Below are 15,478 nucleotides of genomic sequence, written 5' to 3'. Positions count from 1 at the left end.
GTCCATTATTCAACAATTCTACAATGAGTAAAAAGAGTGCAACCCAGCAAAAAGCTTGCAACCCTTTCTCTCATATGCACCTAAAGTTCTTGATGAACTTAAAAATATGTTTAGATTGTGCTGCGCATCCTGACCAGACTACAAACAACCCAACACCAACAAAGCGATACATAAATATACATCAAGACATAACACTATTTATTTTAAATAGATAGCAATAAATACTTCAACAATTTATTAGAATCTCCAACATATTCACAGGATCCCACTAAAAGGTAGATATTAAAAGGTCCAAAATACACTCCAATTCCATGCTCCAGTCTCATGTACAACCTTGTAGAAGCATCCACCCCATGTATCACTCCGTGCATGAGGACCTGGTTCAATTTTGACATCCGCTTTGCGACCACCTAAGGATGTTCAGAATTTTTTTTATCTTGAAACGTTGCTGAAGGCTGATGCCACCATGGCTGTTGCTCAACATTATGCGTTGCCATCAAATATCGTGGAGAGCATTAGCTGCCTCACAAACTCACTCCTCCGAATACTCTCCTCTAGCTTTTTGTCCAAGTAAGATGGAGCAGGCACAGCGCTGTAAAGCAAAGCTTACATATGTTAGAGATAGGATTTGATTGAACTGCCACTCCTAGATCTAAGTAATATTAGCTTAATGCTTCCAGTGAGGTTTTATGCTGCAAGGAGGATATGTTTCTTTTCTATTTCAGCAGGTGGCACCAAGCACATGCCGTCATTCACTAAATGTACCAACCATGACCCAATTAAAAAAAAAAAAAAAAAAAATCACAGCTACCAAAAATCTGTCCCATAACCAGGCATAATAATTTAACTCGATATCCATTATCTCCAAAAGCATTAGCAGGTCTCTTTGCACTACCAAGACAATCCAGTGACAAAAGGGATCACTAACTAAAAGCAAAAAAAATAATCAACTGAAATGTGAAGATAGGACGACTAAATTCACCACACTGCATATAAATGGCAAAAAAATGTTTCTCAACAATCTAAACTATAAAAGGGAAGAGCTCACATATTTTCTGGAAATAGATATGTCAGCAAATCAAAATGCTAACAGTTTAACCATCCAATTCCCGAAACAAAAGCAATGAAATGAATAATACTCTTGGAACAATAAAAATGGAACAACTTCGGGATTTTATGGGAGAGCTGCATCAAGTTAAATTATGGTGCTAACAATTTAATCTATCAATCTCAGAATTTATGCCAAGAGACTAAAGAAAAAGTAACTCAAGCGTTTACATGCCCAACACTTTTAGTGAACCATGACTTCAGTACTCCATACAAATGGAATCTGGAAACCATATGGAACAGCAGTGCCAATTTCTTAGTGGGGCACAAAAGAATTAATTTTATATCAACTGTGCAAGTGGAAACAAGCAAAAAAATTAAAACTAGAATTAAAATGCCATAAGATTTGACCAAATGGCGTACCACAAACCTCGCGGGATTTATTTAGTTCATGGTGTCATTATATCATACCTTTCCACCGATTTCTCATCTGAAACTTTACCAGCAAAAGTTTCTTCAGCCAAAGCTTCAGATTGTCCATCTGATGTATCTACTGCATGCAAATTAAAAATGAATGATGACAACAATGGATCAGGTGCAGAATTGGAGGTAGCATAAGAGCCCCCCACGAGTGACTGAAGGTTGTCTTCATGTAAATCTTTTCTTAGCAGAGAATGAGTAGAGTGTGATCCTGAGGAAACTTTGCGTAATCTCCTCCTGCGCTGTATGTTAATTCTTGTTAAAGAATCCAATCAACTTAGTCATAGTTGTAAAACAGTCATTTACCTAATATAAATGACATGCGGTTGTTTAAAGTTAAAATAGTTAATTCAATTTCCAAAGTGAGCTTTAGTCATAGAGAAGTACACAATATCCATGAAGAGTATAATAAAAAAAATTGATAGATATAGGTAGCCAAGAAAAAGGAAAAGAAAGGATATCTTAAAAATACTCGCATGTTCAGTTGTTGTGTGAGCAACCATATCTGTCCCAACTCTAGCTGCACAAACAGGGCAAACCTACAAACATGAAACAAAATATGTAACCAACAACCTATAGGAATCAAAGAAAAAGCCACAACATATAAGTGAAAAAACAATTCCTCAGTATCGATTGCAATGGAGGCTCTCACAAACAGTAAGTAACTTACTCATACCACATTGAAAGGAAAGGGTTACAAAAAAGAAAGTGTGTGAACTCTCAGTAGGAATAGTGTGTATATAGTTAATGTGGTTAAATACAAAAACACAAATTTATTATGGTTGCATTTGCACAATACCCAAGTTATGACTGCGTGAAGATGAAAATTGGTTAGGAACACAGATTTAGAGCAAGAGCAAATCTTTTCAAAGACATGCAAGATAACCAGTTGAGTGGCTAGATAAGACACAACAATCTTGTGGTTGACTGAATGCAAGTTTGCTAAGCATGTATTACAATATAGTGGTCTAACTGAGTCCTTAACTGCAGTTTACTGAATAATTACAGTTTCAAAATAAAAGAAAATAGAAAGTATATTTAAACAGAGTCAACTATCAGCCAATTCGACATGTAAAAAATTAGCTAATTATTGTTGCCAATTAATATGAACATGAACAATAACTGTCGACTCAAACATGTAAAAAATCATGGGAAGCTATAGTCATTCTGGCAAGCGTGTAGCCTCGTGCTAATAAAGTTAGAAGTATAAAAATTCTCAAAACTGAAGAACACCAATCCTAAGGAAATTACTGGGAGCCAAGATTAATGTGAACACCATCAATATGCTAGGGGAACGAGATAAATCAGTAGAGACACATAAAGACAGCTTTTTTTTTTTGAACTTTCAGTAGCCAGTAATGGACTATGAAATAGCTACCAAAACCTTCTTGGCATATTCTCTCCGGCAACAATGAAGATCGCACTTGCAAAGATATACATGAACAACAATGAAGATTGCACTTGCAAAGATATACATAAACAACGCATTTTTTTTTCTTTTGTACCATATGCATCCAATATTTTCAATAAGACAATTTTTCATTCAATTAAAAGGGGAAAGTTAGAAACGTCTTCCAAGGATACAACCCGATAATAGTGATGTCACCGAGAATCGAATAAGAATTAGATAACCTCCAAAACAAAGGGGAAAAGGATACAAGAGAACTAAGCATCAAACCAATGAAGGCACAAATTCCAAAATTTTAAGAGACGCAGCGAGCCAGCCCCATACCCCATTCCTAGCCTCGACCGGATGCTCGTCGTCGATGTGAAAGCAAAGCCCCACAATATCGAAATCCTCGCAGCAGAACGGACAAGCGAACTCCGCCCGGGACTCGTCCTCCCCTCCTTCCATCTCATCCGACCCAAAGTGCGCATCTACCATACCACAAAACAGCCGAATCTGAATCCATAAAACACCGAATCGACAAGAAAAGTGAAGGCGAAAAAACAATAAAACCACAGGGCACCGAACCCCCCACCATATCGCGATTGCAGGGCCGATTGATGCCGCTTGGATGAAGCAAAGAAGCGGCTCCACGAATCGGTCTCCATCAGCCCGTTCCACGATCGGGGCCGAGAAGAAACCCTAGAAACCAGAAGAGGAGGGACGGGAGGTTTGGGTTCGGATGGGAGTAAGCGAAAAGAGAGAAACGGCGGTGACGCGTCTTTTCAAGGGAAAGGAGACTGACTACTACTGGTTAAGGGTCTACGTGTCGCGCGTCTGATGGAGAAGAGAAGTGAACGGTGACGGTATAATTTGGGGAATCAACACTTTAGAGTGGTGACTGTAACTGAGCTGGTAGCTTGCGGCAACGGAGACGACCGCTACCAGTCAATGCAAAGTTTGCAATGTTTCAATTTAAAAGGAACAAAAATAAATAAATAAATAATGAATTGTTTGTTTTGAGTTCTCGTCGCCTTTGCTGCAAATTGCAACAGTAATGTGACTGGATAAATTACACACGAAAGTTTTGCCGCGTGACAACTTGATTGATCAGAGTGCGTTTGTTTTAAAATTATATGTATAAATTTGACTATATAATTATTAAATAATTATTAATTAAATTATAAAAAATAAAAATATAATATTATTTAGTTAACTCTTAAATAATATAATAATAATTTATTTATTTGAAATCTAATTTAATATAAAAAATTATATTAATCAAAATGTTCACAATGGATGTTCTAACGGGGTGCTATAATACTCTATTGGTGTGAAATACTTATGGAGAGATTGAATGCGTTGAATTAAAAGTGGGATGGGCCAGCTAGGTGGTTGGCCCATCCCACGTGTATTTTTTTTATTTTTTAATTATATTTATTAAAACTGTTAGTTTTAACGATTATTTTAAAATTAAATAAAATTTTTAATATTATTTTTTTAAAATAGTAAAATTATTATTTTAAAAATAAGATTATTATTAAAAATAATAATGTTACTTTTAAAATATTTTAAAATATTTTTAAAATATATTTATTTAATACGATATAATTTTAAGATCATCAAGGACGGTGAGACCTATAAATAATGAGTGTTAATATTAAATAGAATATAAGTGAAAGAGATATGTTGTTATAATGAATATGTGATAGTGATTCCATGTTTTTTAATGAGGTGGAGAGTGTTATAATGGGAGTGGATTGTGGATGCTCTCATCCGATCCATTAATAAAAATATATATAATAATATTATTATTATTAATGATAATGTATATAAATAAATAAATCCAAATAATATTTTAAAAATATTTATCATTTAAAAAAATAGATAATTTTATTGGATTTATAATCGATCTATTTAGTTTATTTAAATTATAAAGTATAATTACAAATCGATTAATTAAAATTTTGATTAAAATCTTAAAGTTCACTCGTTTCGCTGTGTCATCATCTCCTTCTCCCCTCATTTTGCATCGTGCCTCGCTTCATTGTTGCTCGCCTCACTAACTCAGTCGTGCGAGGTGCTCGTCACCATTGCTCCTTTTTTTTCCCTTTGCAAGTAGTCAGAGTCGGAGAACAATCCTCGCGTGTCCCCCCGGCCCTCCTCAAGCCGCAAGAATTATGATATCGTTCATGCACCTCCCTCCCTAAGTCGTCGATATTGCCTCCTCATGCATGCTTGCCCCACCATTATCGATATCCATCGAGACTATGACAAGAACGCTTTGGTTCTGTTCCACATGAAAGAACGACGATGACCAACACGGTTAAATGTTTGATAACTCCGAAATAAAAAAAATCTAAAAATTTCAAAGTAATCGCATTCCGAATTGCATGCCTACTATTTGCAGGTGTTAGACATACATTATTAATTATTTAAGAATCACTCAATATCTAAATCAAATAAAATTGTTATTAATAATCTTAAATAGATAATTAAAATTATCAATAATAATCCAAACGCCCATAAATACCTTCTTACTTTCTTTATAGCCTTGGGCAAGATTGTTAACAATCGAAGCCCATTTTAGTTTTTATTGGCTTCCAACAAGTGAAGGATGATTCCAAACTAGGAAACTATGACCAAAAAAAAAACAAAAAGATGCGAGAAATAGGTAGGTCAGAAGAAAATTAGGCAGATCTTCGTATCTATACTTCCAAAGGCAGGGAGTCCAACATTCATACTGCCGTTTGGATTGCCTCCAATGGAGGGTAATTAATTGGATACTTATCCATTTGTTATTCCCCATGGGACTGTTAATTGCTATCCTATTATCAATGCTCAGTTTACTTGGAAAATAAACATTGAAGGATGAATCATCACTAAGAGAACAAAAAAGGGAAAGAGAAAGTCAGCCTAGTTGATAACTGATAGATTCACGATACTTTTTTGTAAATGATGAAATCCATTATTTTAGCGGTTTCACACGATTAGACCTCACGATCATTTATGAGAAAATAAATTAAAAAATTATAATTGATCACGATGTGATAGACTCGTGATAGTTGACTCCTGGCGGTGGAGTAAATTGGGCATTCAACTTTGTTTACCGCAAAAAGTGGAATGGAAAGTGAAAGAAGGTGCTTTAGGTGAGTGGAAACGAAAGAATTAAGAAAAAATAAAAATAGTCAAAAGCAATCTCCGAGGTGGGGCCACCAGGCCCACCATTCTATCACGTAGCATGTTCCAACGAAACCATCCCGAGTCAAGAGAGCACCGACTTCCTCCCGTTCCAAAAATGGAAAGACACATTAAAGTTCCCGTATTTCTCCAATCTCCCCATGGTCACCGAGTAATGGGCCCCGATAGAGCGTCGTTCACGCTTGGTTCTGCGTCTCCGATGCGATAGGCGGGTAGGCGAGTGGCGGCACGCATACAAGAAAATTCCTCATTTGTAAGGAAAAAAAAAAGGCCGCTTTAAATTCTCTGTCGTCGCTCGTCTATAAATGGCCGAGATCACTTCCTGGTCAGACCGCTCACTCACAGTCACAGATCCGCTTCCACTTTCCCGATCGCTTCGGTGCTTTTGCAGGAGAATTTGGGTGGCTTCTGTGGCCTTCTCCGCTTGGAAAACTTGATCGCTCGGCCCATTCGAGGGGGGTGAATGTTCGTCGCAAAATGCTTCTGTTCTTGGATATTTTGTATCCGGTTTTGTTTCGTTCAGGATTTTGATTCGTTTTAGTTAGCCGCGCCGGTGTTGGAGAATCTCGATCTACAGAGGCGAGGTATACGATCTTCTCTTGGTCCAGAAACTAACGCTTGATGTTTTATACGATCTTCCTTATGTGGTTTAGGTCGTCGACTTTCAGATTTGGGCGATGGATGCAGTAGTTGCCGTTGCTCGTAAGCGACACCAGTACATCTGGAGGCGCAAGTCAGGGATCACGGATCATCGTGGCTCTTTCTCGCCTTCGTCTAACTCCAGGAGTATGTCTGTCGCAGTCGATGGCCGCTCGGAAGCCAAATCTGCTTCCAATACGCCGCAAACGCCAAAGAGAAGAAGGAAGAGCAAAGCGACTCGGATAAAACGCAAAGCTGCTCCTGAAGGGGCCGCTAATTTCACCACTGGTGGTTCTGGCTCCGAGCTTTGGGCTGGACCAGCCCACGCAATCTCGCCTCCACCGAGCTCTCTGCCGACTCCTAACTTCTCCCTCGGAGAGAGGCGCTGTTCTTCTCTCGGGTTTCCGCTTTCAAAATCCAACTTTGCTCTCCAACCTCTGTTGAAATCAGCTCCTAGAGAGTCGACATCCTCTGTCAGCGGCTTCCCTTGTCGCAATGACGCTGCTACGGAGACCTTGAGAAGGATTCTCAACTTGGATCCTGTTGATGACCAAAAGGAATGCAGAACTGAAAAGGTTTTGGCTTATTTCGTTGGTGCTCGATGACTTTACGAGTGGTCCGTCTTTGCCTGCATCAATTTTCATGTAGGTGAATAAATATATGTGATGCGGTATCTTGCTTTCTCCGGTTCTGAATCTTCGATTTGGCCATAACATGTTATTAGTCTTTAATACGTGAATCAACAGTCGTCAGCAGGGCTAGTGTTACTGGCATGACCCTCCGATAATTAAGTTGAAAGAAAGAATATTTTAGGACTTTGATTAAGACAAAATGAAGAAGAAGAATGGTGATTGACCTGGTCGATTATTGTCTTGACTTGAGACTACTCACCATGAATGATTAGTTTGCCAGTTGGCCGTCCTCTGCTCTCGATGGACACCATTCTTCTTATATAGAGCCAACATCAAATTCACATGGACTCTCCCATTCTTCATACTATCAGCTCGTGTGAGTTGAAGCCAACCTCATGTATGGGCGGAAATAGAGACGTAGTCTCCTCCTATTTGAGACAACGTCTAGCATCCCTAACATGTACCAGTGAGTGTCCATGGCTGACCTCTCCTCCCTCCATACTTTGACTGTCAATTAATATGTGAGTTGAAGTCAACCTTGTGTATATGGTGGAAGTAGAGACAATGGCGGAGCCAGCCCGAGTGATCTACCCGGGCTGATCCGAACTCTGGACTACGCTGACAATATCTATATTATATTATGAGCTATCTCTTAAATTTTTTTCTCTCATCCCTAGATTCAATTTTTTTTTCCTTTTTCGTCGCCGTCGGTAGGAGGGGTAAACGAACCAAACTGCTCACGAGCTATTCGAATTTCGATTCAAAAAAAAATTCGTTTGAATTTGTTCGATAAAATTAACGAGCCAAGCTCGAGCCTGATTTCGAGCTCAAAAATATTATCGAACCGAACTCAAGCTCGAGTAGTTTTCCAGCACATTAGAATGTTGTTGTTTTACCGAGTGATTGAAATAACTTAAAGGAGCATTCCTAATATTCCAACTTTTAACTTATTCAACCAATCAAAAACTGAGATAACTAAAAATTATTCAGTGTGAAAGAATGATAAAGAAGAATCTTGGTGGAACGCTTAAGTTAAACAACAGTTCTCATATTTCATAATGGATATATTCTATGATGTATGTGCACACACAGATCTGTCAAGACATGTTTAAGAGGATCTTGGTATCATGACTAACCTAGACTGAACATTCAACAGATAGAAGAAAGAGTGCTTTACTTGATTGGCCAAAGCGCTTTGACATCATACTAGGAATTGCTCGAGGCCTCGTTTACCTCCATCAAGATTCTAGACTAAAAATCATTCATAGAGATTTGAAGGCGAGCAATATTCTCCTGGACAACGATTTCAACCCAAAAATTTCGGACTTTGGAATAGCAAAAACTTTTGGTGTAGGACAAACAGAAGGAAGCACAAATAGAGTGATTGGGACATGGTAAGCACCATTCTACTTCATCATCTACAAATCACTGTAGAAAATTATGCAGTATCAATAAAATTGGATTTTAGATGAGGCCAAGTGATTATTACAAATTTATGGAACAACTTACCTTAATGCTATCCTGAAACTGCAGAGAAATATCTTTGTCAAAATTGTCAGATACCTTGAAAGGCTGACTCCTTCCCCATCACTATCGCCAAGAAACATAGCAGCAGGATAAGTTGGGAGCTTGTAGAAGTTTTCATGATTCAGAAAAACAAACAGTTTTTTACAGAAAATAAATATAAATATCAACAAATTCAAATATACCTGGATGTTAACAATAAGATATATACATACTATTGAAGTTGTGATTTACGATTCTTCAAAGTATAATATTCATCAATTATAGAATCTGAATCAATACTTGAAGCAAACTCTCTTTCAATGTAGATAATCATAGAATCTGTCAGAAAATTCTCTCCCATTTTATTACGAAGAACTGTTTTAACATGCTTCATAGCTGAAAATGCACGCTCTGTAGTTGCTGTAGAAACAGGCAAAGTTAAAACTAGACGGATCAACTTGTCGATCAAATTATAATATTGTAATTTTTTTGTTTCAAATAAACCCCGGCACAATTCTGAGATGGTGGACATTTTCTGAAAATTTTCATGACAAACTACATCGAGCTCATAATGTTGTAGTTGACACCTCAAATTATGCATTTCCTGTTCAGTGAAGTCCATAGGATAATACTTCTCAGCAAGAGTACAAATCTTATCAATGTCGAACCATTTAAAATTATCTTTTGGATCCAAAGCAGAACTAAGTGTAAGAAGTTCGATTGTCTCATCATTGAATCTAGAGTTTAACTCTTCCAACTGAAAATCTATTGCAGCATTAAATATATCATAATGAAAGTGATGCTCAACTGTGATGGTATCCTTTTGTTGGCATGAACGATTAAGATGCTTATAACGAGCACTCATCTCCGGAATATCAACATCCAATCTTATACAAAATGATTTGACATATGAAAGAAGAATATCAAAGCCATCATTTCTCAATGTTAACAGAAGTGCTTTAGTTGTAGAGACTAAATCCATTGCATTTATGATATCAAGAGACTTTTGTTGTAAGACACGACAAAGTAAATCTGTGATCCCCATAATTTTATGCATCAAATGCAAAATAAAAATGAAATCAAAAGACTTCATCACTATTAAGGAACCACCAGCTTCCCCACGCATCGAAGTAGAGGAACCATCAGCAATAATACTTTCAAGCACATTAATAGTTGCATCATACATATCTATTAAACTACAAATAGAATCAAAATGAGAGCTCCAGCGAGTAGATCCTGCTCGATGCAAAGTACCAATCTGATTAGCTCCTCGCCCAGTCTCGCGCTCACCGGCAACAACAGAACGTGCAATTTCATTAATTTGAGAAGATTGTAACTCAGTATTGCGTTTGGAAGAAGATGTAACAAGATTAACAATAGTTGTCATATTTGAAAAGAAAAGCCATATAGAGATCTCCTTTTCAGCAGCTGCAACTAACGCTAACTGGAGTCTGTGGGCGAAGCAATGAACATAATATGCATAGGGGCAGTCTTTAAGAAATAAAGCTTGCAATCCATTAAAAGCACCAGACATGTTGCTAGCACCATCATACCCTTGACCTCGCATATTATGAATTTCTAGATTATATCTAGTGAGGACATCACATATTTCTTTCTTAAGTGTACTAGCTGTGGTATCATGAACATGCACAATTTGAAAAAAACACTCTCGCAAGAAGCCATATACATCAACAAATCTCAAAATTATAGCCATTTGTTCTTTGTTAGATACATCCTTTGCTTCATCTACCAAAATACAAAATTTAGAATCTCCAATTTCATCACGGATTTTATTTCTGACTCTGTTACCAATAATATGTAGGATTTCTTTCTGAACTTCTGGTGAGGTATACTTTGCATTTCCCAGAGCTTTCTCTAAGATAACATCGCCAATATTAGCGTTCCATTTTCCCAAAAGTTTTAGCATCTCAATGAAATTACCACGATTTTGAGAATCTGAAGATTCATCATGACCTCTCAATCCACATGCTTGTAAACTAAGCCAACGGACACTCTCAATTGTTGCTGCAAGTCTTAATCGATTCTTTTGAATCTGTTCAGAAAATTCTCGATTCATAACTTTATCTATATGTTGAGTTACATTCATCACATCAACAATAGATTTTGCAGATTTATTATGAATCGAGTTAGAACTTCCCATGTGAGATAAAAAGGCACACTTGGCTCCATCATTAACACGTTTCCAACTTTTAAACCCTCCAACTGTAAATATAGATTGTTGTGCTTCACTTGATTCAAACAGATAACACGGAAAACAAAATACTGCATCCTTTGAAGGAGAGTACTCTAACCATGGAAATTTTTTAAACCATGTATATTGAAATCGACGATGTTGCTTTCCAGATTCAGACCGTGGATACTCCTGTAATTTAGGTTGATATGGCCCCATTTTGATATAAGCTCGTCTAATTTCATCACGATAATTAACAGGATGTCGCCACATTGAAATACGCAATCCAGGATCCCGTTCAAGTGAAGTTTCATCAAACTCAACTCTTTGAGATTTAGAGGGAGGTTCAAACTCCTCATTAGGAATGGATGTATTAGTTTCAGTTCTCTCGGATGATACTGCTGCATTATCAATTCTTGGCTTAAAGAATGACAGAATATTGTTTCCTCTTTTTCTCTCTTGATTTGCCATTAAAATAATCTAGCACAAATAAATTTTGACATGTAGAAATAAATTAGGAACAGATACAATGAAATAAATTTTGTATTGCACAAAATGTAATATCAACATATATATCAACATATCTTGTGTAGATATGTGGAGAACTATCAAATAAATTTAGTACTATATTGGAAAGATGAATTCAATATTTCTTGTGGGAATTTAAGTATTTAACAACCCCTGATCCGATTCTATGTGGAGAACTACCACACTATAGATGTAAGCTCATAGGTTTTTTGACACATGCTGTTGTTCTACATCATTGTCAATGTAGCTAATATTATTTATTGAAAACATACATGGGAGCATATTCAGTCCATATTGTAAAACAACTTATAAAATCCATAATCAGCATTGTATTTGTATGCCAATTCAATCAATTGGGAAATCTCCCTAAAGTCCCTTATGTTTGGTTTTTAAATTACCCACCTAGACCCCCTTTTCTAAAATATCATCAGTCCATCCCTTTTATGGAACCAAGCTTTTATGCGCCCAAAAGAAAAGGGAAAGAAAAAACATGATGCATCTTATGATTATTTAGGGCCTCTGATTCAATTTCTAGAATTAAAGTATAGATAATGATGTGTAAATTTCAGTAGGGATGACAAATAATCACAAGGTACACTAAGGATACCAAATCTTGCTTGAGCACCAAAAGATGATGTTTAATTTTAGGATGCACTACCTTTTTGTTTTTCCTTTTTTTGATAGTCAATCAAGTTTTTGCTAAAAAATAATTCTGAACCAGGGTTAGAAGGACGACATTGAGGGTATCTTAGAATAAGGGCCCAGCAAGATAATTTATGCAAAATGGTTATTCTCGGAGCAAAAATGAAAAATTAATCTTTTTTAGGGCCGTAGTCATCTAATTTACACCTTTTAAACAAAACATGGAAATTAAAGTAAACGAGGGAGGAAGAGAAGAGCGCAATCAGTCCTCACCAGTCGGAAACAGGGTCAGCCCTACTCTTCTGGGTCGCTTCAAGGAGCTAGCTCTTCACCATGAAAGAGATCAAATTATATCATATGAGACACTTTACACTTAGCCATTCAAAAGAGATCCCATTTATATTCCAAGCCAAGTAGACAAAAACCCCACTGTATGGGGCGAACTTTCTATTCAAGATATCAACAAAACGGCGAAAGCACATAAGAATCACAGAAAAGCTATAAGGAGAACGGAAGACAAGGTGTTAGAAGATCGGTATGACATACACGATGACGAAGAAATAAGGGAAAAGTCCCAACTACTAGATTGTGTTGCGGCTATACCTGAGATTACAAAATCTTTGCCCATGCCGGAAGAAGGAAATCTGCTCAGCAGGAAAGTCGGCAGGGGATTTTCAGACTTCGCTTTCGCTAGGGTTGGAGCTTTGGGGGAAGACGGGGGATGGGGGAAGACGGAGCGACGGGAAAAAAAAGGCAATGTCGGTAGGGTTTTTGAAAAGAATATAAAAGTTAATTAATAATTAACATCCTCCAAAATTATTATCCGGGCTTAAAAAATTAATTATTAATTTAAAAATAAATTTTACCCGGGCTATTTATTGATTCATATTATTATTATTTTAAAACTTAATTAAAAATTAACTTTTCTCCAAAAATCTTACCCGGGCTACAGCCCGGGTACCATTGCACCTACCTGCCTCCGCCCTTGTACATCTTTCAAGAAATGTTTTTGATTGTGATGTTCTCAAACTACAACACTTTCCAAGTCGCAAAATCTTTCCAGAGATATTCCAAAGAGGGATGTTCCCAAGCTGTAATACTTCCCAAGTCATGAAATTTTTCTAGAGATGCTCCTAAAGGGGATGTTTCCAAACTGCAACACTTCAGTATTTTCAGGAATGCTCCCAAAAGAAACGGTCTCTATCCACAATGCTTTATTAATTTCAGGGATGCTCTTAAAAAGGTGTTCCCAAGCCATAACACTTTAGCCTTTTCAGAGATGCTCCCAAACAGGACATTCCTATGTTAGTATCTAATGGGACATTTGTATAATTAATGAATATATATGGTCATCAAATAAATTAAGTCAATTTTGTGATCTAAATTTTATTTGGAATTTGACTTAAGGGCATATTTATTATGAATTATAAATGTGGATACTATTTATAGTATTTTTAATTTGATGAGGGGCCAAATTAGAAATATGTCAATCTTTATAAGGGGTTATGGTCCTAAAAAAGGCAGGGCAACAGAATTATTTTCGCTGAATCCCCATCGTCAGAGAAACCTAAGGAAACCTAAGGAACTTTGCACCTTTTGGAAGATCATTCTCGGCTGCTAGCGATGGATTTCGGTACGCTTCCGAATTTTTTCTTCTTATTGTTTCTTAAGAATTGGATAGACGATGCATGCGTTGAGATTTCTCAACATTAGGAAAAATGCAAAAATGCAACAATTAGTATCAGAGCCAAGTTTATCTCAGTTCTTAAGAAATTCTACTATACTGTTCGGTTTTCTTTCTGTTTTTTTTCCACGATTCCTCTGCTCGAACACGGATTTTCCTCGATTTCTCTGCGTGTTTGGCTGACGACGAACACGGCAGCACACCGGCGTTGTCTGCGTGCGAGAGATCCCTGTGACGTCGGCGAAGTAAGAAACAGCGGCCTGGTGCAGGCGCCGGCAAGGCAAGCACCGGCAGCAGGCGAACTGCAGCGCGCAGGCGGGCGGAACTGCAGCGCACGGCGTGTGGGTTAGGGCAAGGAAACATGGTTTTTTTTATTAAGTTAATTAAAAAAAAGGGGAAACGTGCATGATTAAACCGAGATGTGTTACAAATTAAAGTGACGTTTTCCTTTCTTTGCATTAGTGGTGATAAGATTTCGTATGAGGCATTCCTATTTACATGGTCTAGTTTTATTATTCCTATTTACATGGTCTAATTTTATTATTCCTATTTACATGGTCTAGTTTTATCTCTTATGGTGTATTTAAAGGGTTGAAGGTATATGTAATTATTCGATTCACGTAAGTGTTTTCCAGAAATAAAATAAATCTGAGTTTGTCTTTTATTTCAAGTCCTTCCCCTCTTCTAGTATTCTTCTTCTTCACGGTTCGATCATCGAGGTCTTCCCTTTGGGAAACTTCGTTATTTTGTTACATGGTATCAGAGCTTTGGTTACATTCGTGAAGAAGGTATCATTGTTTTTTTCGATATGGAAGGTGGTGGTCGTGTTACGGGACTTGGTATGATGCTCTTGAATCAGTCCAACTATCGGATTTGGAAAACCTGTATGGAATCATATCTTGTTGGTGAAGATCTATGGGATGTTGTCGTCGCCGATGGTGTCGTTGCTCCGGAGAACGCCCCCGCTAAAGCGGAAGCGCTCAAGAATTGGAAGCAACGTAATGCGAAGGCAGAGTTTGTTTTAAAGAGGTCCATTTCATATGAGATCTTCGAGCATATAATGGGATGTGCATCGGCTCGAGAGATTTGGAATACGCTTGATCATTTATTCAACAAGAAGAATGAAGCTCGACTACAATTGCTCGAGAATGAGTTGGCGGTGGCAAAACAAGATGGAATGTCGTGTTCAGAATTTTTTCTGAAAGTGAAGAACTTGTGTTCGGAAATCTCTCTTCTAAATCCCGAAGAGAAGATCTCGAATGCTCGGATGAAGCGGTATATCATTCGTGGACTTCGGCCAGAGTACAGTCCATTTGTCACTTCAATTCAAGGGTGGGCTCAACAACCGTCGCTTGAAGAGTTTGAGAATCTTCTCTCCTCGCAAGAGTCATTGGCTAGACAAATGGCCGGAACGAGCATCAAGGAAGAATCGAGCAATGCTTTGTTCACAAAGAAGAGTGAGTCGATGAAAGATGTAACGCCCGCCCTTACGTGGGCTTTGACGGACGCTACAGTTTATTCATTCATTCATTTAAACTTTT

General features: G+C 37.5%; 4 protein-coding genes across 4 annotated transcripts in view; 2 read left to right on the top strand and 2 right to left on the bottom strand.

Annotated features, from left to right (window-relative positions):
* Positions 1 to 115: 115 nt before the first annotated feature.
* On the bottom strand, positions 116 to 3,672 carry LOC141833642 (protein DEHYDRATION-INDUCED 19 homolog 2-like). The gene is made up of 5 exons (XM_074721126.1): positions 3,510 to 3,672; positions 3,260 to 3,405; positions 1,989 to 2,066; positions 1,519 to 1,775; positions 116 to 592 (listed from the first exon to the last, which is right to left on the bottom strand). The coding sequence occupies exons 1-5, from the start codon at positions 3,580 to 3,582 to the stop codon at positions 484 to 486; spliced, it is 663 nt and encodes a 220-aa protein (XP_074577227.1). The 5' UTR covers positions 3,583 to 3,672; the 3' UTR covers positions 116 to 483.
* Positions 3,673 to 6,635: 2,963 nt separating this feature from the next.
* LOC141833934 (uncharacterized) lies at positions 6,636 to 7,359 on the top strand. The gene is made up of 2 exons (XM_074721428.1): positions 6,636 to 6,699; positions 6,769 to 7,359. Exon 2 carries the CDS (start codon positions 6,793 to 6,795, stop codon positions 7,357 to 7,359), a length of 567 nt encoding a protein of 188 aa, XP_074577529.1. The 5' UTR covers positions 6,636 to 6,699; positions 6,769 to 6,792.
* A 2,631-nt stretch (positions 7,360 to 9,990) lies between these two features.
* On the bottom strand, positions 9,991 to 12,881 carry LOC141833933 (uncharacterized). Its single transcript, XM_074721427.1, has 3 exons — positions 12,857 to 12,881; positions 10,147 to 11,484; positions 9,991 to 10,046 (listed from the first exon to the last, which is right to left on the bottom strand). The coding sequence occupies exons 1-3, from the start codon at positions 12,879 to 12,881 to the stop codon at positions 9,991 to 9,993; spliced, it is 1,419 nt and encodes a 472-aa protein (XP_074577528.1).
* A 1,864-nt stretch (positions 12,882 to 14,745) lies between these two features.
* LOC141833932 (uncharacterized) overlaps positions 14,746 to 15,478 on the top strand; it is a 2,369-nt gene continuing 1,636 nt past the window's right edge. Inside the window, exon 1 of the mRNA XM_074721426.1 lies at positions 14,746 to 15,411. Within this exon, the coding sequence (XP_074577527.1) occupies positions 14,746 to 15,411 (666 nt within the window). The remainder of the gene's footprint in view (positions 15,412 to 15,478) is intronic.

The sequence above is a fragment of the Curcuma longa genome, chromosome 8 (genome assembly GCF_044706935.1).
Source record: "Curcuma longa cultivar G26 ecotype Majalengka, Jawa Barat chromosome 8, ITB_CL_G26_1.1, whole genome shotgun sequence".
NCBI classification, from domain to species: domain Eukaryota; kingdom Viridiplantae; phylum Streptophyta; class Magnoliopsida; order Zingiberales; family Zingiberaceae; genus Curcuma; species Curcuma longa.
Note: the sequence above shows the minus strand (reverse complement) of the source record. Positions and strands in the feature narration are given on the sequence as shown.